Source organism: Spermophilus citellus (genome assembly GCF_964194105.1).
Source record: "Spermophilus citellus genome assembly, chromosome: 1".
In the NCBI taxonomy this organism is placed as follows: Eukaryota; Metazoa; Chordata; class Mammalia; order Rodentia; family Sciuridae; genus Spermophilus; species Spermophilus citellus.
The window spans coordinates 224,155,836-224,182,972 of NC_138182.1; the positions used below are offsets into that span (position 1 = coordinate 224,155,836).

Here is a 27,137-nt window from a genome sequence, read left to right on the forward strand (position 1 = left end):
CTACACGGTAGTTTGAAAAATCGAAGTCTTGCAGTCCCCCTTATAGCTCTTCCACCCCAACTGCCATTCCCCAGATATAAAATTTTAAAATTTTTTTGATCATTTTAAATTTTGATTTAAAATTTAATTGATTTAAATTTTAATTTATGATTTTGATATTGACCTCCACATCTCTGAGTAGCATACTTATCCTGCTACTTCTTGATTTTCCATTTGAACATTAACTAGTAACTTACTATTATAGAAAAGAAAAATTTGGCTTTTATTTATATTTTTCCCCATTTCAACCTCTATTATGCACATGGATACTTGCTGTTTTCCTCATCTTCCCAAAAGTCTGATCAGCACAGTTTTGGTTAGATTAACATAACTGCTTTCTTATTATGACTATGTCATATTATTCACAGCTGAGATAGGAAGGATCCTATATAACCAGCTTTCCTATCCTGCATAACCATTTAAAGTTCTCCACAGTTGGCAATTGTCTTTTGTTGATTTTTTATATATACCTATTATTAACTGACCACTATTCACTCCTTAATTTGTATCAATCTCTTCTTAACACATTCAAATTAATTTGGAATTCTACCAATTTCATCTTCCTGAAGTTGTTTCTCTTCAAGCCTTCTGACATGCTCACATCTGAACTGCTGGAGTCCTAGACTGGCTTCCCATTTGCCATCTATTATCCTGAGAATGAAGGGGACCTCTCTATTAGGTTAGAATTCCTATTTCTGAATCCTGTGTTTTCCTTTCTCTTGGTTTATTTCCTCATTTTGAGCTACTCCAGTAGTTTCCTAAGACATAATACAGGAAAGATAAACTTTTCAAAATATATAATATCCTTACCATTACACTTAATTTGATAGTTTGAGTATCAAATTCTAGATTAGAATTTATATTTCCTTTGGAATGAAAGCACTACTCCATTGTGTTTCACCTTAGTGTTGCTATTAAAAAGACTGATATCATTCTGATGCTTGGAAATTTCCAATTAAATAGGAAAAAAATTAATTTCCAATTAAATAGGAAAAAAACAAAAGAATGGAAAATACAAGAAAAATAAGAACATTAGATTTCCCAAGAGTCCCAATATCTTACTAATGGTAATTTAATAAAAATGAATGGAAAGAAACCAGAAAGTAATAATCAAAAAAAATGAAACAATTTTCCCAGAGCTTAAGGACCTAAGTCCAGAGACTGATCCAGTTTCTTACAAAATTGCCTGATCATATCGACAGACTTAGAAAGCATCTGGAAATATCCAACATCATTCATAATAAACGTTTTCAACAAACTGGAAATAGAACGGGTATCTACCAAAAAAAAAAAATCTACAGCTAACATCATAATTAATGATGAATTAATAATTAATAATGAATTTTCCCATTAATACCAGGAAGAAGATATGGATATCTTCACTTCACTTTTCACTTCTTTTCTTACTATTATAAAAATCCGTTTTATAAAGCAAAAGGAAGAAGGAAAGTAGATTAATTAAAGATCATCAGTTTGGAAGGAAAAAACAAAGTTTTTAATTTACAGATGACATTACCTATACATCAAGAATCCCAAGGAATCTGAGCACATATATGCACACACAAAAACTACTAAAATTAGTTGAGTTTAGCAAAATGGAAGGACACAAGATAAATATACCAAAAACAAATTGTATTTCTTACTACTAACAACAAACAATCCAAAGAGGAATTAAGAAAATAAATACACCCAAAATAACATAAATATAAAGTACTTAGGAATAAACAAATAGAACATAAAATTTGTACAACTGAAGAACACTGTTGAGAAAAATCATAAATATCTAAATAAATGAAGACATCCATATTCATGGATAATAAAGTTATTGTTAAGTATATATTCTCCCCAAATTGACCTACAAATCTGCCTTAATCACTATCAAAATCACAGCAGGATTTTTTTTTAAAGAAATGAACAGGTTGATTCTAAAATTTAAACAACATGCAAAGGGACTTGAACAGCCAAAACTATTATGAAAACAAAGAAAGGTAAAAGACAGACTTATGATGAAGCAACGTTAATCAAGGCAGCATATTGTTCAATTGATGAAAATAGTACCCAAAATATATATCCTTATATTTATGATTAATAGATTTTCAACAAAGGTATACAAATGAGTCAATGAGGAAAATCCATAAGCAGACACATCCATATATAGGGGCAAGTGATTTTTCAATAATGTACAAAAATAACTTAAGATTATCTTTTTAATACACAGCATTAGGATATGTGGATATTCACAACAGAGAGATGAATTTAGACACAATGTAAACACAAATTAACCCTCCCAAGCAATAAATAAAATGAATTCAAAATGTATAACAGACTAAATATAAGAGATAATTATAAACATCCAGAGGTAAATCATAGCAGACATGGTGGTACACACCTGTAGTCCTCAGTTACTCACAAGGCTGAGGCAGGAGAACTACTTGAGTCCAGTAGTTGGAGGCCAGCCTGAACAACATAGCAAGACCCAAAGCTAAAGGAAAAAAAGAATCTATGCAAACTATCCTTAGTCTTGACACTAACAAAACAAGACATTTTGTTTAAAAAAGTAAGTTATACTACATTAAAATTGAACATTTTAATGTTTTCTAGGGCACAATTAAGAAGCCATACACTAGGAGTTGGGGTTGTAGCTCAGTGGTAGAGCGGTTGCCTCACATGCGTGAGGCCCTGGGTTCAATCCTCAGCACCGCATAAAAATGAATAAATAAAATAAAGATATTGTGTCCATCTACAACTAGAAAATAACAAAAAAAATTTAAAAAAGAAACCAAAGACTAAGAGAAATATGTGTAAATCATAAAAAGAACTTGTATCCAAAATATATAACTCTTAATTACAAAATACTAACCGAATATAAAACTTAAAAGTAAAAAGCCAATAATCTAATTAAAAAACAAAAAACAGATATTTCACCAAAGATGACGCAAGTGTGGACAATAAGCATAAACAAAGATACTCAATATCATAAGTAACTAGGGATATGCAAATTAGAACTACAATGTGATACTACCACACCTCCACTAAATGACCATAATCAAAAAGACAAAAAGTGTTAGTGAGGATGTAGAGAAATTGAAAGCTTCAGACATTTCTGGTGAGAATATAATATAGTATAGAACCAGAGATTAAAAATTGCAACACAAATCTTGAGTTGCAACTCAGTTTTTGTCTGCTAGAAAATGAGCAAGGCAACAGATGAACTTTCTAAAACAAATTATCATCATCAGAATGCCTCTAGGATTTTTTACTCACAGTTTCCAGATTTAATAAAGACTTTTCAAGTATGCTAAGAGACAGCAACATTTGATTGAAAACAGAGACAAAAAAAATAGGCAGTACAGACAGACCCACAGAGAGATCTCGATAATCAAGTGTGTATACAAAGACATTTTTTGCCTACGAGAGATACAAAAGCAATATTTAAAGAAATAATGTCAATCATTTTCCAAACTGTTTAAAAACATTATTCATAAATTAAAGAATCTCCACAAACTCCAAAAAGTATGAAAATACGAAGAAAAATCACTGAAAACCATAGGCAGAAAATATTTAAAATAGCCTAAAGTGAAAGACATTTCCTTTAAAGAGCATAAGTAAGGCTTACAACTGACTTCTCAATTGAAACAATGAAAGGTGAAAAACAATGAATAGAATGCTTCAAGTGCTATAAGGAATTCACTGCCACAAAGAATTTATACCATTAAACTTAAAAAATAAGCAGAAAATGACAATGTTTTCAACCAAATCAAAACTGATGGAATTCAATGCCAGCAGATCTGCACCAAAATAAATAAGAGAAACAGATGAAAAATATATAAAAATAGAATACAACTTTATTAATCTGAAAGAAGAAAAGAAAATGAATATAAAAGATTTATGTAGTAAGGAGTAGACATGACATAAATAGTAAGTAGATTTAAATCCATGTGTATATTTGTAATTACATTAAATATAGTAAAATTTCAATTAAAAGACTAGATTATTAGACTAGAATTATTAAAGTTAATTTTTATTTAGCTTTACAATGAACACCTCATTATAAATTATACTTCCTCTTTGCTCAAACTGGAGCACAAGAGGACAGTGGACTAAAAGAAGCAAAACATAATGCACAGCAACCACAATCCACTTGTCAAAAGTAAATGATAAAACGTGAAAAATTCCAGCTACCATTTGTTGATCTTCTTGAATGAAAAACATTTTGCATACATTATCCCTAATCTTCTTAGAAACTCTGCAGATATTATACCATTTCCACTAACAAATTGAGGTTCTGAAAGGTGTCACACATTTGACCATAATAACACAGAATGCAGATTTTGAAGTGGGGAAGCCAGGATTCTAAATCTTTCTCAGTCTGTTTCCAGTATTTATGCTTTTTCAACAATAATACCCTCTCATTAATAATCACCAACTATGTTGAAGTATTTACATAATGCTTAGGGACTTGTGAAACAAAACTAAAATTTTTTAAAAATGCACAAGTTACACAATGGCATGTTTAATTCATAACTAGTAAACTTGGCTTTTAAAAACATACACTTCTCTATATAATTCTCATTCCGATTTATGCAATGGGATTACCTTATGGAGGACAAAGTCCTTGAGTATATCAGTGAAAGGAAAGGCCAAAGTAATACGCTGATAAGGTACACTAATGATATGAAGTACTTTAATTCAACTTCATCAATAAAAAAATTTTTCAGTTCTACTCTGCACAGTGAAACCCAGATAATATATTCATGATAAACTCTAAAAGGCTGAGCTTCAGCTAATAATCTAGCCTAGGGATTGATAATGCCATAATTAAAAATGTTCCATGAGGGCTGGGGATGTGGCTCAAGCGGTAGTGCGCTCGCCTGGCATGCGTGCGGCCCGGGTTCAATCCTCAGCACCATGTACAGACAAAGATGTTGTGTCTGCCAAAAACTAATAAATAAATATTGAAATTCTCATTCTCTCTCTCTCTCTCTCTCTCTCTCTCTCTCTCTCTCTCTCTCTCTCTCTCCCCCCCCTCTTTCTTTAAAAAAAAAATAAAAATAAAAATAAAAATGTTCCATGAAACATTTTAATTAAGGAAAAAAAGATAATACATGTCTTCAAGTAATAAAGGCAGACAGCTGGCTTTTAGAGTTTATTTTGGCTACATAATTATAGAAGGTTTATCATCCAAAGTCTCATCTCAGATTATTAAAGAAAATTCTCATGAAGATATTCCTCCTTCCACCCACCAGCATCATTATAGATAATATACTGGTGACATAATGGAAGTAAGCAACCTTAGATGTTAAAAGAAGAAGAAGGAAAAAATAAAATTTTTAAAAAAAAGCCTTGTAATGCAGCCTTAGATAACAAAGGAAGAGGCAGAAATAACATTCTTCCCAGATGGTACAAAAAGTAAATAGGTTCTTATTAATATCTAACCCACATCTATGGGGGAACTTCTCCCCATTTATTGACAACCAATCTCCCATATTCCAATATATCCAAAGGATGTATTCAAAGATTCCTTCCTCCTTTCCCTTCCCTTCATTATGTCTTCCCTTCATTTCATTTCTAACCAATAATTCACTTTACTGTTGTTTGGTACATTCATTTCTCCAAATTCCCTGTTGTTCTCCTTTCTTTCTTTACTATCTTTTTTTACAATCTCCTTTCTTTACTATCTCTGAGCCCCGGCCCCCATAACTTTAGACACCTAGGTCACATCTAGGTTAGGTTTCTCTCTTTTCCCCTCTCTCTCTTGAATATAGGATCTTGGCTGGCCTTGAACTCCTGGGCTCAAGCAATCTGTCCATTTCAGCCTCCTAAGTAACTGAAACTACAGGAGTGAGCCACTGCTCCTAGCTCCATTTTTTCCCCCAGTACTAGGGATTAAACCCAGGGCTTTGTGCATGCTAGGCAAGCATTCTACCACTGAATTTCATTCTAGCCCTTTTATTTTATTTTTTTATTTTGACACACGTTCTCGCCAAGTTGCTCTGGCTGGCCTTGAACCTGGAATTCTTCTGCTTCAGTCTCCCAAGTCCAATGCTTACTTCTTAAAGCCAAGAATGCTATTCCACAAAAAAAGAATGGTTTTATGATCAAGTCACAAAGCACACCAGTCACTTAATTAGGCCAGAAATTCTGAAATGAAGAAACTTGTTTAACTTTATTAACCAGCTATTCTCAAACTTATTAAGCTAATAAACTCCTTTCTCCCCAACCTATTAATATCCCCCAGAACATACACTTAGGAAATGTTAATCCTAACCATTGCTAAAATATGCTATAAAAATATTATACTTCATCTTATAGTCTAAAGTTTATAAAATGTCACTGCCTTTGGAAAACCCAAAAATGAATTTACACAGAAAATAATTACCAAGTTGCTGGGTGAAAACACCACATGTGTATTTACCTTATCTATATTCATTTAAAAATTAGAACTGTAATCTCCAATTGTAATTTTGTCATTGCAGAAACATGGGGGAAGGAGGGTGAAAAGCAAAATTTTTCTTCAAGTCAAGTATGTAGTATGGAATAGACTATTTTATAAATGTTAAGACGCTGTTTATTTTTCCTTTGTTAATTTTCATAGTTGGTCTTTTTCCCCCCAAGGGGGAGAAAAGAATAGAATTTTATTAACTTTATGATCCAATGAATATACAGGCATGCTATGTTAGACCTTTCAGAAGATAATAAAATGATTAAAAATCTTATTGAAAATATGTCAGTTCTACCTTTAGGTATATTACAAATTATTTACTTCACAGGTTTTAAAGAGCATATTTCAAAGTACACAACATTTTACCTGAAAGCTCCGTAAAGTGGTCTGTACCAACAGACAAATGAACAAGGAGTAAAAAGCAAGAACCACAGGATACTCAATCCAAAATCAACCCCTCTTGCAGAATCAACAAAAAACCAAGCCAAGCATCCGAAGATATTTAGAAACAGTGTTACAGCGTGGACTGTGGAATCAGAAAACAAAATAGAAAAGAAATGTTTACATTCAATTTATTAATTCATCAACAAAAATTGTAAATGAAAAAAAAAAACTTCCTAAGAATAAATGTATTCTATCCCATGTTTCCATTTACTATTTTTTAAAACACTGTTTCATACACACTTGATTTAAAAACAGAGTACACACAGGAAAGTGAGTCCTAATACATGCACTTTTAAAAAAATTCTATTGGTCCTCTCCTCCTAATAGGGAATTACACACCTAACCAAAAAAGCACCCCTGTAAGGGTTTCCTCTGAAGCAATCATGTGGTTGCCTCTGGATCCAAGGCCCAAGAAGAAACATTGTGCCTACTCAGAAAGAGCCAGGACTTAGGAGGAGCGAGGTGCTATACTCACAACTGTATTTTTAGATAATGGAGCTACAGACTAAAAAGTGTTCTAAAAATAAAAACACAGTAGCAATTGCCAGGGAGTTTATAATCAATCTATAAGGATTATTAATTCATCTTCAGAGAGTTGTCCATTTTTTTTAAGTCCTAAAAAATACCTTTTTAGTAGAGGATTAAAGTTATTATTAATACCACCCCACCCCAGGATTCCCATATGCACACACAACATGATGCATGTTGGCTACTAAGGCAGGCCTTTCCTAGGGGTTAATACTCAGAGACCTTGGCAAGCTCTCCCTATGTAGTTAATAAAGACTTTCCCCAACAGATTAAAAACAAAATGTCTAAATAACATCTCACTACGTTATGATCCTAAGAACCATATTTGCCCATCATAATTTTTAAAAGCATTCTTCAGCCAGGCATGGGGATGCTTGCCCATTAGTCCAGTGACTCCAGAGACTGATGCAGACAGATCACAAGTTCCAGGCCCGTGTCAGTAACTTAGCAAGAACTTGTCTCAAAATAAGAAATATGCCTGGCATGGTGATGCAGGGCCTCAGGAGGCTGAGATAGCAGGATTGAAATTTCAAGGACAGCTTTAGCAATTTAGGAAGACCCTTAGTAACTTAGTGAGATCCTGTTTCAAAATAATGTTTTTGAAAAGGGCTGGGAATGTAGCCTAGTGGTAAAGCACATGTGGGTTCAATCCCCAGAACCAAAAAATAAATAAAGGATTCTTTAAAAATTTATTCACAGGTTAAATTATAGAAATAAATTCTCATGAAAACTAAAATACTATAAAATGTAAATTATCAATAAAAATATGCCAAATTATGACTTGAATTAAAATTAACAAATGAAAAGACTTATTCAATCCAAATAAGAAACTCAACATATATTAAAAAAAGATTTAAGATCTCTTTATGAAATAAAATCAATAATTAATGGAACAGGATAAAACCACATATCCTAGGATGCTCCAGACTTGCTCTTATCTAATCACTAGATCAATAAAACTCTCAAGTGAAAGAGCTCCAACAGAGCCCTGAACACCCAGATTATGCCCATTTAATATTAAGACAACCACTTCACCTTTGTGAGCTTTAGTTTCTCAGTTAAAGAAATAGCAGGAGCTCTTCTACTTTGAAAATTTCATTCCCTGCTAATTCGCAAAAGAAACACTCACCAAGTACTCTATTCCCATTAGATTTTTAATTCTCATGAAAATTAGCTTACCAATAAATTCACTAAAAATTCTTTTCCTCAAAATAAAGGTAGTTGTTAGGGCTTAAAAATAGAATTCAAAATTCTGTGAAATATTATATTACTATTCTGTAGCATTAATATATTATCTAGTCACCTAAAAAAGTTTCAAATGTTAAGAACATGCTAACTTTCAATCTTCACAGGAATAATTTTTAAAGGTTCATCTCCTAATCCATTTAAAAAAATATGTATATATGCATGTTTTAAAGTCGACAAAAATTCTTCTAGGTATAGATAAAAATCAATTTAATTTTGTATAATCTACTAAAATTTTTTTCCTAAGTATTTTCCTGGTAACCAACAATCATGATCAATAAGTCATTTACTTGTATCCCAGTGAAGATTAAAATGTCTACTTACTGAACAATCTGTCCACTTTTACAGAGATCAGAAAATGTATAAGAAAGGCAATGTAATGTAAAACATGCACATGATCTATGTTGCTAATTTCAATCCAATTTAAGGGAGCAATAAATCTATGCTGATTGACTCCCAAGTGTAAGTAGAATGCTAAAGAAATCTTTAGGCTATTTTGTTTATATGATTTATAAGTTGGATAATTCTCTTTTACATAAAATTTCACCTTGCTGTATTAGGCACTCAAATGTAGTATTAATGAACCTAAACTTGCAATTATCACAATATTCTTCTCAATAAGTCCTGAATTACAGTGCAGACACCCAACATGGCATATTACCTTCTTTGCTAAATGGTCTTGAATACAGCTGGCTTGTTTTTCCCTTTTCTTTGTTTAATTAGAAAAAACACTTAAAAGGGTTAAGATTAATTTCACAGTGATATTTCCATGTATATGCATATATATATATATAATAATACATATGTAATTTTTTTGGTGTGGAGGTGTACTACTGAATCAAAACCAAGGCTTCACACATGCCAGGCAAGCACTCTGGTGAACTACATCCCCATTCCTTTCATTTATTTCAAGACAGGGTCTCACCAAGTTGCCAGGCTGGACTTGACATTGCTATTCTCCTCACCAGCCTTACCAATAGCTGGGATGATAGGAATGAGTCACCACCATACTCAGCTCAGTGATATTTCTAATTGATTCAGTTCATGTACAGGGTAAATTATTTTCCCTAGCTCAGATACCTTTGAAGACTTATCTTCATCATATTCATTTTTAAATGTACATTATTTCTTCATTTTGGTACTTGTAAATGGTATAACATGGAAACCTAGACCCAGGGCTCCAGTCTGGCTATCCAACTTCAGCACTACTTGTGTGATTTGGACAAGTGATTCAAATCCTCTAAGCTTAATTTCCCTACTTACAAAATTAAATAACATAGTGCCTGACTCACAATGTGGTTAGGACTTAAGAAGATAATATATATAAGAGATTAGTATAATGATTGGAACAAAGTAAATCCACAAATGTTGGCTCTTAATATCATTATTATTATTACAGTAGAAGCATTAGTCAACCCCAAATCATCAATAGTAGATAATTCTTGAAAATAACTTCCTAAAACAGCCTAAATTCTATAAAATTTAGGCATATTACTAAGCTGGCAGTAAACATTACTTTGTTCCAAAAATGCTTCTTCAAAACAGAATCCCAACCGGAATTTTTGAGTCCTCTCAAATACCAGTTAACAGATCTACCAACTGAACAGAATTGGGGGAAACTATACTCAATTACATTATTTCTCAGAGATTCAGAACATTATAGATTTTGATGACAAAACAGATATCAGCATTGATACCATCAGTATTGGTAGTCAACTATTAGTTGAAATTAACCATCTTCCCCACTCAATCTCTATTTATTAAATACCTTATATAATTTTCTTCAGACAGAATTCTATCTCCCTTCATCAAAAAGGAAAAAAAAATCTTTTTATTCAGTTAAAGAACTTACAAAATGCTAGGCCAATTTCTGTCCATTAGAAATATATATGCAGCTATAATATAGATATATTTGATTAAATGAATTGGTTAGCATGTGTGTGTGAAATCACACCTTAAATATTAAAAAAATAATAGCAATACTGGTGATCCAGCAAGAGATAAAGGCCAAAAAGAAAATCTCAACAAGAAATCTCTAAGAGTTAAAATTAAAAAAAGGATTATCCAGAAGGAACTGCTTCTCATATTCCAAAATGACTTCACCTACGTGAAGAGTGCTCCTAAGAAGAATCTATTTAGGATGGCAAAAAAGTCTCACTAATCATGAAGTAAAAACACAAATTTTATTCTTTAAGTGTGTACCCTAAAAATCATGCCTCCCCCACTGTCACATAGGTGAGAAGCCATAACTGCTGGCTTCCGGACTGACATGATGGTATCAAGTGAGGTTGAGTCTACTGTCTAGAATAAAAATAAAACCCAGTAAGTGGGAAGTCTGTATACACACAGCAAAACTGTTCACAGCTTGACATTTTATTTTAGTATTCTATGAGTTGTAATTACACTCAAAGCAATTCGAGCATCACAGCCTAAAACGTCTGCGCTACTGTTCTATTCAATAAGATGAACTGTATTGCTTAAGTACTTTCAAGAATAAAAGCACTCACACCACTTGAAAATGAAAAGTAAACTGCCCAAAGCTATTATTTAAATTATGGTTTATAATATTATAATATTTTATGTCCCTTTGAAAAAGTAGCCATCATGCCTACTTTTAAAAGAATTTAAATCGTCTTCTTCTGCATAAAAATAGTATGCATGATTTTTTCAAAGCAAATCATGTCTATGATTCTTTCCATGAAGGAAAAAGGATCATTACAAAATCCCACCCATGTGACAGAGAAGGTAACCTTTCCTCAAAAGCCAGTTCTCAATTTACAGGTTATCCTCAGCCAAGGGCTTATATTGCCACATACAGTGCAATTTTTAAGTATATAAATATGATATTTCATTCTGAAAATTATGATTATTAAGATATACAGAAAAAGACCAGTTTACTATCCTATCCTCAATATATCAGTTCTGATACGATAGATTTTTAATAACAAAAAATGTAAACTTTAAACAAATAAAAAATTTGTTTTATACTCACACATCCACAAGTAGTACATAAGCTTTACTGTCTTTTGGAATTCTACAGGAATATCTACAGAAAAATCCTGATAGAAACAAGGTCCCACAGGAAAATTGTCAGGAAGAGGTGGCCAATTATTTTTTCTGCCTGTAAATTGAAAACAAAAAGTTACTTATATCAAATGTTTTATTCTTACTGGTTTCATAGTAAAGAAACCTATTAAAAGACGTTACATTTTTAAATGTAACACTATCTTTGCATTTCTATAAATTTGAAGGCTAAGTTTTACATTTCTAAAATTTTTTCAGAATATCACTTTAGAAAATAATAGATGGTAAAATAGCTTTCCAGTGTCACATCATATCATGTTTAGCATGCACCATTTATGCTCAGGAGAAACCAGACACAAAAAAGAAAGTACAGGTATATACACCGTGACTCTGTCCTAAAATTTGGCTATCATGGAAAGGCCAGCCAGTTTTTCCACTTCAATTTTCTTCTCAGCATCTTATATCATTCATTATAATTCTGCTAAAATTCCTAACCCTTGTGGAGAAGAAAGACCTTTAGTTAAAGGTAGTTTAGAAACACTGATCCCCATTAAGCCTTTCATTTCTCCTATAGACACCATCTTCTGAACCTCAAGTTTTCTACTGTTAACTCCATGAAACTAACATCAAAGAATCAACTTTGGAAATCTCAAAGTCTGGCTAAAAGACCACCGCCCAAAATACATATATGACAAAACCACAAAACAGGGAGAAAATATGAAAAAAAATCACAAGAAAGAAGTGGGAAAATTATAGCATCCCCAAAATTCTACATAAAAAAATTTGAACTATGAGGAGAGAAAATGTATCTATATAAAGAAATTAGATTAAAAATAAGACTTAAGAAATGGCAAGGAAAAAAAAAAGAAATGGCAAGGGAAAAATTAAAAATAAAGCAGGAAGTCAAACATAAAAGTAAAAGGTAAAAATAATCAACAAAAGATCACTTTCCAATTTTAAATATCACATCCCACAACTTTTTTAAAAAAATTAAGTTCTAAAGACATCTGTAGACCAGGAAAATTTTCATAATGGAAAAAAGTATGACCTACTTCTGATTCTCCCCAGCATGCTCCCTCAATTACAGTTGTTATAATATTCAAATTTTGTACAGTTTAGACATTTCTCATAACAGTCTCATATGATCTGAGAAATGGCAGAAAATCAGAGTGAAGATCAAGGCTCCGGAACCACAAGTGCCTCACCACTTACTGGCTAAGCCAGTGTAGGCACCTTCACCTCTTGAAGGCTTAATTTCTTCATCTATGTAAAATGAGAACAACTGTGCCACCCTTCACAGGATAGTACTAAGGATTAAATATGAACTAATAGATGAAAAATGTACTAATAGATACCAATCTGTTTATTTCTTACTCTTTGTTAATTACTTCCCTTCCTAAAACCTCTCTTGGAAATCTTTTTATAGTGATGCTAAGAAAATAGGACAAATTTTAGTTAAAGATATTTTAGACATTGGTCCCCATATTAAACCTTTCATTTCTCCTGTAGATGCCATCTCTGATGCTGCAAGCTAGAAGATGACCCAGAATAAATGTGTCTTCATGAGGCCCTAGATCTACACATTGTGAAATAAGGAAGAAATAATTCTGTTCATTACTGTTGTCCTAAATGTGTTATTCCATCCCCAGGCATTCTAAGAATGACTTTCCCAGCTCCCTTAATCCTTCTTATCCAGAGATTGCTGGCTTCCCCTAAAATACTCCCTTCAAGTGATCCTTAGTAGTAACAGCCTGAAAAAATGTCATGGCAAATTTCTTTCTTTGGCATCATATAAATACCCTGGGCTTCCTGGGGTCGCTATAAACATATTTTTCCAACATATTTTGACAAAGATAACGTACTTGTGAGAATTGCAGCCAATAATTTGAAACTGGACTGAATTTATCCAGTAAGAATCAAATGTGGGGCACACTCAAACGTACTTACAAGGTTCAACAGACCCAGAGAGCCCAAGAGCAGAATCAAAGTCTCCTGGGCTGAGAATGAACCAAAGGTATCAAAATTGCATTTATTTTCTCTGTGATGAGGCCAACTTTGTTCTAATCTATCAAAAGACTATGCAAATTAGCTAGGATCAGAGAGCTACAGAGTATCAAGTAGGCAATCTGTTGTGTCTGATCTCCTTGCTAGAACAGGAAAATAGGGCAGGATCTTATCCACAAACCAAATGACCTAGAGCTGGGATAGATATTTTTATTTCAAACTTCTCTGCGTACTACCATGTTGACTGAGGTTTTGCATTTCTCGTTCTCGACGATCTAATTCTGCAGCTTTTCTTTCTAGTTCTTCTTGGCGCTTAAGAAGTTCAGCTTGAGCCAAGGCATGTTCCTAAACAAAAATTATCAATATGTGAATAGTCAGATTATAAAATATTCTATCATTTATAAGCTATCTCCTTATCTCTCACTACCATCTTAGAAATCTAAAAATCTAATTCAACCAGGTACAGTGGTACATGCCTACAATCCCAGCTCCTCAGGAGACTGAGGCAGGAGGATTGCAAACTTGAGGCCAGCCTTGGCAACTTAAGGAGATGCTATCCCCCAAAAATAAAAAGACTGGAAAAATAGCTCAGTAGCAGCATAGTGACCCTAAAGTCAAGCCCCTTTACTATAAAAGGTTTTTTAAAAACTAATTCAAATGTGCTTCCAAAATACAGAAATTTGTTGGAAGATTACAATTTCAGAGAATATTATAGAGATCTGTAGCCCATTCTGGTCTTTCAGTTATGAAAACTCTCCATGGGAAGGTTGAGCCCACAGGACAGGAAAAAACCCTCAGTAACTCACTAGTCAGTCTTCAGATATTCTGGAAAATGAAATTAAGGTGACCTTTGTGCTTAAATGAAAGTGAGAACAGAGGTAAAGGGAACAACTAAAGAAAAGTTGACAAATAGAAAAAAAGATGGGGGGGCAATTAAATTGGCTCTGATAAACTAGGTTAAATGACATATAAGGCTCCTACTAATGTAGGAATATTTTATAATATCTTAAACATAATAAGACACCAAGGTGAAAAACAATAGGCTTAACAAGTCTAAAAACTCCATCTGCTTGTGTATTAAGCCACACAACTTATTTACCTCCATTTTTCTAGGACTTTTGCCATCTTCTACCTCCTCCTGCTAGCCTCTGTTTAATATACACTGTAACTCTGTTTCTCAGTATATATTATAGTCTCATTGTTACCATAATGGCAAAAGTTTTTTATATTTTTAGTTACAGATTCACACAATACCTTTACTTATTTATTTTTATGTGATGCAGGGGATCGGACCCAGTGCCTCATATATGCTAGGCAAGGACTCTACCACTGAGACACAACCCCAGCCTGGCAAGAATTTTAATGTATTAAAAAACTGAGATGAAAGGCAAGAAAAATTTCATTATACAAATTGTACACCAAGATGATATACTAATAATTCCTAATAGTGGAATAAAGCAAATGCTACAGGCTGAGAAAAGGGAGTACATGCTGTGACAAGATGGCTAATCCAGACTCAAAAGTAAATTAAATTTCTTTTTAAAAAATAAGGACGGCAACAGTACAAAAAATTACTTTGCTCTGAAATGTTATTAATACTATGATTTCAATATGTTATAGTATCAATATACTATTGATACTATAAATGTTATTGATACTATAATTTCTACTATAAATTATCATAAACTAACCTTTGCAATCTGTGTATAAGCTGGATGTTCCTCTGTTGGTTTCATTATTGCTGGCTGTGTATTGGGTACATTGGGCATTTTCACACTGCCTGGTGGAGGCTAGGAAGATTAAGAAAAGAACAAATTATATAAGACAGAGATCCAACTTAAACTTCCTTCAAAAGTTATAATACTAATAAAAAAGCAAAATCCCAAGATCTGCCTCTCTTTGTCCCCTGCCCTCTCAGCCTTGAGTGTATGGCAAAGAAGTGCTTAAGTTCTCCATCTCCATTTCTCAAACTCATTCACTTCTCAATTCTACAATTTTCCTACTACCTTTAACACTGTACCACACACACTCTCCTCCAGGACACCACATGTTAAAAAAAATCTTTTAAGGATTTCTTTACAGTATAGCAGACAGCCTCAAACTAAAGAATGATAGTGAGTATCAGGGTATGATCCAGCTACTCAGGAGGCTGAGGCAAGATTACTTTAGCCCAGGAGTTTGGGTTCTACTTGGTAACACAGTGAAATCCCATCTCTTAAAAAAACTACACTCAGATTTGCAGCCAATTCTTCCATTTTCAGAAAGCTCCATGCCTGTGTCTTGGAAAGTCTATAGGAGACCTCTTGGTAGAACCTCCCTAAGACCCTTTGAGAGGAGTAAGGGGGAAGGCATGGAGAATCGAAAAATAAACTACATGACCTCCACTTTGCCAACAAAGATGAACTGCATTTGAAAGTAGCTTCAAGACCAAAAAGTACACAGGTATCTATGAGCCCATGGGGAATTATTAAATTATGGTATATACCTGAAGTATAGACACTGAGGAATGAATATATATTTAAAATATTTTTTTAGTTGTTGATAGACCTTTATTTAATTTATTTATTTATATGCGGTGCTGAGAATTTAACCCAGTGTCTCACACATGCTAGGCAAGCGCTCTACTACTGAGCCACAACCCTAGCCCTATGAATAAATATATTAGTATATGTATAGACAAAATAAATTGGGAATTGAATTACCACCATACATACATCTTAATGTAGTGCAGACATTAAGATGAATAAAAGCTATGGAAGAATGACTTTTTAAATACTTAATGAAACAAAGGAAACTACAGAGAAGTATGCATATTATCTTTTTTAAAATAAACACAGATTTATACATACTCAGAAAATATCTGGAAGACCCAGGAAACAGTTTTCAGAGATGTTCACTTCTTGTTTTATTATATTTCTATATTGTTTTCCTCTCCCAACATGTACATCATATACTACTTTTTAAAGTTAAAAAAAAACACATTCTTAAAAAGAATTATTTAGAATGACCATAAGAAAAGAAAGAAAGGATGACAGAAATTTGAGAAGGCAGGACACAAAAAGGGAGAGGAAGGGAGGGAGAGAGGACAACAGGCAGGCAGGACCTAGAGAAGTTGAAAGGTCAGTACCATTCAAAATGGAAAATACAACTAATGTAACAGGATTTTACCCCGACTCAGCAAAGAGTAACCCTGAAAAGGAAGCCAGTCATAATCAAAGATAACAATTAAAGTATGGCTGATTCTAAAATGTGAATGGAAAATAAAGACTAAAAACAGATCAAACAATTATAATGGAAAAATAAAATAGGGGGACCTATGATATCAAGGCTTAACAGGCTGCATTAACTAAGGATATGATATAGATACAAGGACAGAAAAATATACCAACATACAAAACAGGTACAGAAACAAACCCATTCAAATGTAGAAACTTCATACATAACAGAGGTAACACTACTAAATAGTGGAAAAATAATGTTATTAATCAATAAAATAGTGCTGGGATAAATAGATGATCACATAGAAAAATAAAACTAGATTTTTTACTTCATACTACATACAAAAATACATCTAATGTAGATCAATGACCTAAAAGTAAAACTTACATACTTTTAGGAGAAAAAAAAGGTGAATATTTTTACCAACTCAGAGCAAAAGCTTCTTGAACGTGAGCTCTAGAAACCTTGTGTTTTGTTTATGGTGTATCTCAAATGCCTCAAACAGTGCCTAGAATAATTACTCATCATTAATAAGACTAGCCAGGTACAGTGATGGACACTTGTCATTACAGTGACTTAAGAAGTTGAAGTAGGAGGATTGCAAGTTCAAGGCCAGCCAAAACAACTTAGCAAAACCCTGTCTCAAAATATAAAATAAAAAAGACCTGGGCATATGTTAAATCACCCTGTGACCCATCTCCAGTACAAAAAAAAAAAAAAAAAAAACTAGAAAACACACAAACTACAAAAGACTGAGAAATTCAACTATTTTGAAATTGAACAAAGTCAAACCACACTCTAGGAAAACTAGGAAAAAATAGATATAATTTTTATATGTTCTTGGTAGCAATTTCAGATTGTAGTTATTATAACAAATCCATACAAATGCAAGCTAACAGAAAGATGGACAAAAGATCTGAACAGGAGTAGCCAATAAGCATATGAAAAGATGTCCAACCTCCCTACTAATCAAAAAGTGCAAAGGGCTAGGTGGCTGAGATCTTGCCTAACATGTGCAAGACCCTGGGTTCAATCCCAAGGACCACACTAAAAAAAAAAAAAAGCAAAACCAATGACATATTATTTCAAAATCAGGAGACAGAAAGTTGTAAACTCTAACAATACCAAAATCTGGAATATACAGTACATTCAAAATGGTGGTAATAGATGAAAATTAAAGCATTAACTAAGATAACCTATCAAGTCAGTGGAAATAGAAAAGACTATCAACCAATGGTATTGGGACAGTTCTTTAAATTTGGGAGTGGGGAATCAAATCCCTGTATCTCAGCAGAATAAATTCCAAATGGATTAAAAATCCAATGTAAAAAAGAAAGACAGTAGGAGTGGGCAAGTTACATAGAGTATAGATGACTATTTGATCTTGGGTTAGAGAGTAACCATTCCAAACATTTCCAAGAGATGAAGGGAGAGAAATCACAATGAAAATATTTTTAGTTTTTTATTTTTAATGTTTTAGCTGTTGATGGACACAATACCTTTATTTTACTTATTTATTTTTATGCAGTGCTGAGGATCAAACCCAGTGCCTCACACGTGCTAGGCAAGCACTGGCAACTACCCCATGAAAAGGTAGTTGACTACATGAAAGTATACTACTTTGATGACATAAATTATTTCACAACCAAAATTTAAAGGCAAAATCTAAATAATAAGCAATACATACAACAGATAAAAAAATTAGTAAGGAATAGATAAACATGTTACTGGGGGAAATGCATTTTTAGAAATACCGTTTAACATGCAGATTATTATTTTTTTTTGAGAGAGAGAGAATTTTAATATTTATTTTTTAGTTATCGGCAGACACAACATCTTTGTTTGTATGTGGTGCTGAGGATCGAACCTGGGCCGCACGCATGCCAGGAGAGCGCGCTACCGCTTGAGCCACATCCCCAGCCCACATGCAGATTATTAAATACAAAAAGGAAAGTAAACATAAAATGCAACCTCATTAGTAATCAAAGGAGTGCAAATTTAACCTGATTACTTCTAAAATTATTACTACAGAAGTATCGATACATTTTGGAAAAGATGTAATAAAACAAATATCCTTCTACATGGAGTATAAACAAGCACATATAAAAATCCTGAAGCACAATTTGGCACTGTATATCAAGAGCCACAGAAACATTTATACCGATGTCCCATGAATAGCTGGTTTTAAAAAATATCCCAAGGAGATAATTGAAGATATTCACAAATATGAGTAAGCCATGAATGCTAATTATAGCTTTATTTATTAAAGGGGAGTTAGAAACAATCCAAAAGCCCAAAAATAGGGAAATTGTCAGATAAATTATGATTCAGTCGTAGGGGAGTATATTATACAGCTATTTAAAAGCTCTAAAGGCTAACTGGGTGTGCAGTGCAGTGGTAGCGTGCTTGCCTAGCAAGCACAAAACCCTGGGTTCCACGCCCAGCCCCATAAAAAGAGAAAGAGAGAGAAATTTCTGAAAGAGTATTTAATATAATGGGGAAGCTTGGACAAATAATAAGTGATAAAAGTAAGTTATAAAACAAAGCTGACGGGCTGGGGATGTAGCTTAGTGGCAGAGCGCCTGCCTTGCATGTGTGAGGCACTAGGTTCGATCCTCAGCACCACATAAAAATAAATAAAATAAAACAAAGCTGAATATACACTATAATTCTAACATTTAAAATATGAAAATAGATCAAAATATTCATAGTGATTATTTCTGGATAGTGGGATTAATTGCTTTTGTATTTTAATCACCTTTATAATATTGCTACCAAAACAATCATAAATTCTGTTTCACCTGCCTGTTTTCCCCATCCCAGTATCTCATATTAATAGTCAAAAAATCCTGAAGGTAATCAGTTCTAACTGTTCTCCAGTTAGATAAAGTATGATCATAAAGTCCTGCCCACTTGGTTTAAAAAGCAGTGACAATGAAACATTGACTAAATAAAGTGCCTGGTGAAGTCAATTTGGTAGCATACCTCAGGGAAAACAGGAAATTACCCAGGAACTCACTCTGCAGAAACCTTACTGTTAGTACTTTATTATTAAATAACAAATGAGGTATTAAGTGAAATAAATCAATGGATAAGGATGAAGGTGGGTTAGAGTTAGTAATTTGATACATTTGAGATTATGACTGCTTGAAGGACAGCAATGCTGAAGAACAACAAATCTCTAATAGCACTGATATTAATCTAACAGCTATTATCTCCACAATTTCTTTACACTTGTAGATGTTAGCTAAATCTCTGTCCAGTTGAGACCCAGTATTTTCTTCAGCTACAACACACTTGATTAGCCACCTCAAATCAAGTACAACTCTAGAGGAAGACTCCTGCCATAATTATTAAAGATGATGGTCGTTCCTAATTCTTTTCCAAGTTTTCACTTCTGCACATGAGTGAATGAATGAATGAATAGAACAATCCACTCAAGATTGCCATTTCTGACAAAGCAGCAGGCCACACATTTATAGAAACCCATAATATATAATATCTAAAAATACTGGGGCTGGGGTTGTGGCTCAGCGGTAGAGCGCTCGCCTCGCACGTGCGAGACCCTGGGTTTGATCCTCAGCACCACATACAAAAATAAACAAGTTAAATAAAGGTGTTGTGTCCAACTACAACTAAAAAATAAATATTAAAAAAATAAAATAAAAATAAAAATACTGGATCAAAATTTATTTTTAAAATATTGTAAATACATGAGTAAACTAACAAGAAACACTGGGAGACCAGAAAGTAGGAGAAACTATAAATCCAAGAAAGAGGGGCCTTGAAAGCATGCCAATAAACAAATCACTAGGGTTTAATAAGCTGCAGATGAAGCATGGGAGCTGATGGAAAGCAGAGACAAGAGTAAGCAGGTGAAGGTTTCCCACTGAACCAGCAAGCTGCTTTAAAAAAAAAAAAAATCTACCAATGACCAGGTTTAGGAGCTGCTGACTCCTCCCCCAAGCTTGAACTTGACTGATATATGATCTTAGCAGAACAGCAGTAATGAGTACCTATATCTTTTGTGAACCCAATACCACTGGGATGCAAACCCAGGTACTACAGAGAGCAAAGTCCTGACAAGTTGTGCACAGAAATCCTGAGATCCTGTGCAACACCGAACTGTGAGCCTGAATGAGCCCACCCTTTTTGTCTATATAATCTTTGTTCCTCTTGTCCTCAGCAAGTAATCACAGGACCATACCTTGTGTACTGTCCCCCTTATGCTAGAGCAGAAGTCCCAAGTCCCAATAAAGCTTTCTTCAGATGACACTGCTTGCATCTTTGTGATTTCTATCTTGAATTGAGCAAAAAAAACTCTTAAATGACAGTAGAATGAGTCAGACATAAATTTCCTATGGACATATATGAATACACCACAGTGAATCTCAACATCATGTACATCCACAAGAGTGGGAGCCTAATTAGAATAAGATATACTCAATGTTTGTATAAATATGTCAAAATAGATTCTACTCTCATGTATAACTAAAAAAGAACAAATTAATTTTTTTAAAAAAAGAACTCTTGAATGAGCCAGTAACATTAAGAGCTGAGAGCTGGTAACACCAAAATGAGCAACTAATATAAAAAAGAGCTATGCTTTGCCTTTTGGTGATTTTTTCCAGAACTGAGGGAAAAAAAATACTGATTGGTAACAGTAAAAGATCTGAGATTCCCACATAAAGTCAGAACTTCCTAATAAGCTCCATTCTCATGAACGAGCAATAAAAAAGCAAATGGTGAGAAATGGTGGGAATATTTGTATACCTTGTCTTTGACTTTGAATATTGAAGAAGGAAATCATCTTTAATTCCTAATCACAAACCTACTAACTTGCATATCTGGGACCAGAATTCCTACTATCCACATAGATGAAAATTATTCTAAGCTTAAACTATCATTACAAAGAATCCCAGTTTGTAAGAACCTTAGGTACCTTGTAAAGGTACAGGAACACGTTTTAAAACCAGGATTTACCTCTTTTCAGGATAGAACCATATATGGTACAGAAAAGAAGAAAAATAAGGTATCTGCTGTGCTAAAAACCCTATTGAAATGGCAAAGAAATTTTCACAGAGCTGAAAATTAAGCATCTGAGAATGAAGTTTGCCCAAAACATGCTTTGAAAGTTGAGGAGGAAGCAAGAATATCTATGAAAAAGCTAAGCACTACCACAAGGAATACAGGCAGATGTATAAAACTGAAATTCGAACTGCTAGGATGTTAAGAAAAGATGGCAACTTCTATGTACCTGAAGAACCCAAACTGGCATTTATCATCAGGATCAGCAGCATATCAATAGCATGAGCCCAAATGTTCATGGTGTTCCAGCTACTTCACCTTTACCTGATCTTCAATGGCACCTTTGTTAAGAGCAACAGGGCTTCAATTAGCATACTAAAGATTATGTAACCATATATTGCATGGGAATACCATAACCTGAAATCAGTAAATGAGATGAACTACAAGTGTGGCTATGGCAAAAATCAATAAGAAGTGATTGCCTTGACTATACTTCAAGGGTTATTCATGCTTTCATTGTTTGATCTTCTGGTAAGCATGGAATCATATGCATGAAGAATCTGATTCATGAGATTTGTACTGTTGGAAAATGCTTCAAAGAAGCAAACACTTCCTGTGACCCTTCAAATTATCTTCTAAATGAGGTGGGATGAAGAAAAAGACCATCCATTTTGTAGAAGGCAGAGATGCCAGCAACAGAAGAGATGAGGCCAACAGACCTATTAGAAGGATGAACTAAAGTATCTTGCATGGTATTTTTGTAATCTGGCCATCAGCCAGCAGTAACTGCCCTCAAATTTAAAAACATTAAAATAAAAATAAGAACAGATTACAAAGAATTTTTATCAAGTCTAAGTCACTTTGACTTGTGATTTAAACATACAAGAAACAAACCACTTTGAGAAAGGGCCAACAGATGTTAACAAATACAAAATAAGACTGGAATATACTGAAGTGATCAAATATAAAATAGGTATGTTTAATAAATAAAAAATGTTAATAAAAGTTTGACTAAACAACGAGACTCTCAAAATGATCTAGTTTCAAAAGATACAAAAGGAACTTCTAAAAACAAAAACTGCAATTGATCCACCATTTGACCCAGCTATCGCACTTCTCGGACTATTCCCTGAGGACCTTAAAAAAGCGCTCTATAGGGATACGGCTGCATCAATGATTATAGCGGCACAATTCACAATAGCTAGACTGTGGAACCAATCTAGATGCCCCTCAATAGATGAATGGATAAAAAAAAATGTGGCATCTATACACAATGGAGTATTATGCAGCACTAAGAAATGACAAAATCATAGAATTTGCAGGGAAATGGATGGCATTAGAGCACATTATGCTAAGCGAAGCTAGCCAAGCCCTAAAAAACAAATGCCAAATGTCTGCTTTGATATAAAGAGAACAACTAAGAACAGAACAGGAAGGAAGAGCATGAGGAAAAGACTACAGTAAGCAAAGACGAATGGGGGGAGAGAAACGGAGAGAGAAGGGAAAGCACATGGAAATAGTAGGAGACCTTCAATGATACATAAAATTATAAGAGGTTATGGGGGGCAAGGGGGAGGGAAAAAAGGGAGAGAATTGAACAACAGCAGGGGAGGTAGAGAGGGAAGATGGGAGGGGAGGGGAGGGGAGGGGGGATAGTAGGGGATAGGAAAGGTAGCAGAATACAACAGTCACTAATATGGCATTATGTAAAAATGTGAATATGTAACAGATGTGATTCTGCAATCTGTATTTGGGGTGAAAATGGGAGTTCAAAACACAATTTGAGTCAAATGTATGAAAGATGATATATCATGAGCTATGTAATGCTTTAAATAATCAATAAAAAAAAGAAAAAAGAAAAAAAAGAAAAAAAACTGCAATTGAAAGCATAAATTTAATAAATAAGTTAAACTGCATACTACATAAAGATGAAGATATAATAATGGGAAAATAGCTAAAGAAAACTATACAGAATGCAGCATGAAGAAATTAAAAACTGGAAAATATTAGAAGTTATGAGATAAGATCATATAACAGTATCTAACATACAATTCAGAATCCAAAAGGAAAGGAACAGAGAATGAAGAATCAGTGTGCAAACAGGATGTGAGGACACTAATTCTCAGACTGAAAACTTCACACATTTTTAAAAAATTTAATACCAAAACACATCATAGTGAAATAACAAACCCTAAAAACAAGTGATCTTAAAATGGCAAGAGAAAAAAGAACATTTCACATAAAGGAATGTCACTAAGACCAACAGCTGGCTGCTCAATACAACAATGGAAGCCCAAGTAGAGTGTCTTAAACTAGACCATCCATTTTGTAGAAGGCAGAGATGCCAATGTAGAACTAGAGAAAACGACTACCAATGTAGAACTGTAAATTCAGTCAGATAAACTTTTGAGAACAATTGGGGCTCACGAACATGTTACCTCAACGTATGGCACCATGACACACTCAATATTTTGAATTAGAGGAAACTGGCCTCAGGAGCAAGGTCTCTCTGGCCTTCTCTCATTCTCCTTCTCCAAATCAAGCCACAAAATCTAGAAAGGTCACTCTGTCCCTTTTCCACCCTCACACCAGGAAGGTCATGATCCATATCCAGGAGAAAGGAAAGCTACACAGAGAGGTCAAGAAGAACCTAAATAGACAGACCCCGGAAACTCAACCAGGCCTATCATCAATGCATCAAACCCCTTTGTCCAATCACATTTCTACAAAATGTCCATTTTCCAACAAACTTAAGCATAAAAACAGTTTCCCTAGGTCTTTGGGTCTTCATTTCTGAAGGATCCCATGTCACATAAAACTTTGATTAAATAAATCTGTAAAGCTTTTCTCTTTTTAAGCTATATTTTATTTCTGGGGTGTCAGTCGTGACCATTACAATGCAAAAGGAATTAAATCATACTTCTCACACACATACACAGAACCAAGGTGACAATAAATACTAAAGAATTATCATCAGTAAACCCTCAATGAGGGAACTTCTACTTTAAGAATAGGGAAGAAATTTTACTATAAGCAACAATTGAGACACAAGAAGGAAGACCTCTCCGTCTCACTGGACACTAAATAGCATCGTCATTTGATATTCATTCAAACTCCAGATAGCGAAACAAAACAAACCTATCTGCGGAGGAAAGACGACACTCCATCACGACTGGATGTACCAGAATAAGAGAAGCCCTTCTCCTCCTGACCAACCTGGACCATGTCTGCCACTATTCTGTCAATACCTGGACAAACCTGTACTGAGAAAAGCAGACGGTGCAGGGATAGAAACAAAGGACAAAATTGGGACAGAACAGGAAAAGGATAGGGGAGCTGATTCTGGAGGCAGAATGAAAAACCAAGTCTGAAAGAGCAACGCTGCATATCCCTCTCCCATGCAAATCAGACTTCACAAATTAGAATGAGATTGTATTTTAAAACATCTCTGGGAAAGTTAAAGGGTTATAATTCTTTCATATTTTGATATGAATTACATTTACAGGTCCTGTGTTGGCTGTACAGAACTCAACCAGGACCAATAGATAAAAATGACACACAAATATATCTTGCTTCAATAAAATTAAGAATTGCATAATAGTCACAGTTATACATAGTGGAAGGACTGTTCTATAAGGTAGCAAACTCTCTGTACTGGAAATTCCAAGGTGTTTTATTAAAAAAAAGAAAAAGAAAAGGCTGAAAATTCAGGATCCCTTCAAGGCATGGGAAGTCCATAATTGATCTTTGTCATACATGAGCAAACTCCTTCCTGGTTTTCTACCCCATTCTAAACACTTACAAGAAAACTTCTTTCTTATACCTGTTTTTAATCCTAAGTCTACAGGAATGCTTATGTATTCATGGATCTCCTGTATCAGAAACCCTATGAATTTACCAAAAATGCAGACTCTGAGCCCCCCTGCAGTGAACTTTAGGGGTTGAAAAAAAGGAATTTGCATTTTTAACTAACCAACTTTTTAAAAATTATTTTTAAATTTGTATTTGTTCTTTTTAGTTATGCATGACAGTAGAATGTATTTTGACATATCATACATACATGGAGTATAACTTCTCATTTTTTGTAGACAACATGTTTAACAAGCTTCCCAGGGTGATTCTTAGGCAACAAAGTGTTGAGAAATTCCCCCTAAAATAGCTACTATAAACGACAGTTGAATTATATTACCTAAAGAAACTATCAAAAGAATTCTGAAACCTTTTGCGGATTTCACTCTCACTGAACTGAGCCTCTGAACTGTGGCTATGCTTAACACAGGTTCCCTTGGTTTTAAGGGTGATGACAATTATACATATTAATCTCAAAATCAGGACAAATAAAAATGATTTTATTAGAATAGGTAACCATTCTAAATCAAGGCTTTAAAAAAACTAGAATTATTTGGAGGAGGATGTGCATAACAGGAGAAAAGAAGGGAAACAATGGATGGGAGATTCCTAGTAGAAAAAGACACACAGAGAAAGAAGCTCAGTGGCAGAGCACTCGCCTGGCATGTGTAAGGCACTGGGTTCAATTCTCAGCACCACACAAACATAAATTAAGGTCTTGAATCCATCTACAACTAAAAAGAAAAAAGAAAAGAAACACAAGCATGAGCACACACATTCATTCATATGTTCATCAAATATTCATGATTCATGATCAAATACAATGGACTACAAACAGATATGGGAATTTGGGATAGATTAATGAATGACACAGGCGAACACCCCTACTCTCATGGAGCTTACAGGTAGCAGAAATAAACATTCATGTAATAAACAAACACATTGTACAGCATCTTAGAAATCACAAAACATAATAGGGTAAATGGGTCATGAGTGCAAGTTGATTGGGGATATCTTACAAAGGTGGTTGGGGAATATTTGAGCAGGGGCTTTAGGAAGATGTGGAAGAAAGTCTTGCAGATATTGGGAAAGACCATGTAATCAGAAAGAACAATCAATACAAAGTTAGGAGAAAGCCAGGCACATACAAGAAAGACCAGTATGCTAGACAGAAATACAAAGGGAGAGGGTATAAGGAGATGAAGAGCAAAGAGATATCAGGTGTTGAGGGCTGAAATCAAGTCAAGATGGCACCTGGCACTTTATTTAACCCAGCCGGACTACAACAATCAGGGACCAGTGTAGAGACTATTTT

The 27,137-nt window shown here is 34.0% G+C and overlaps 1 protein-coding gene and 1 pseudogene across 5 annotated transcripts in view; one reads left to right on the forward strand and one right to left on the reverse strand.

Annotated features, from left to right (window-relative positions):
• The window catches only part of SCAMP1 (secretory carrier membrane protein 1), a 112,453-nt gene that overhangs the window by 38,895 nt on the left and 46,421 nt on the right, over positions 1 to 27,137 (reverse strand). For 2 of the 4 annotated variants that reach the window (XM_081289799.1, XM_081289798.1), the window contains 4 exons: positions 15,418 to 15,516; positions 13,960 to 14,071; positions 11,691 to 11,819; positions 6,848 to 7,007 (listed from right to left, as the gene is read on the reverse strand). In XM_081289799.1, the coding sequence (XP_081145925.1) occupies positions 6,848 to 7,007; positions 11,691 to 11,819; positions 13,960 to 14,071; positions 15,418 to 15,516 (500 nt within the window). The remainder of the gene's footprint in view (positions 1 to 6,847; positions 7,008 to 11,690; positions 11,820 to 13,959; positions 14,072 to 15,417; positions 15,517 to 27,137) is intronic. The other 2 variants (XM_081289800.1, XM_081289797.1) reach the window with 1 other exon arrangement.
• Positions 19,440 to 22,712, forward strand: LOC308652511 (large ribosomal subunit protein uL30-like; annotated as a pseudogene). The gene is made up of 2 exons: positions 19,440 to 19,473; positions 22,089 to 22,712. The product of its transcript is annotated as a large ribosomal subunit protein uL30-like (transcript).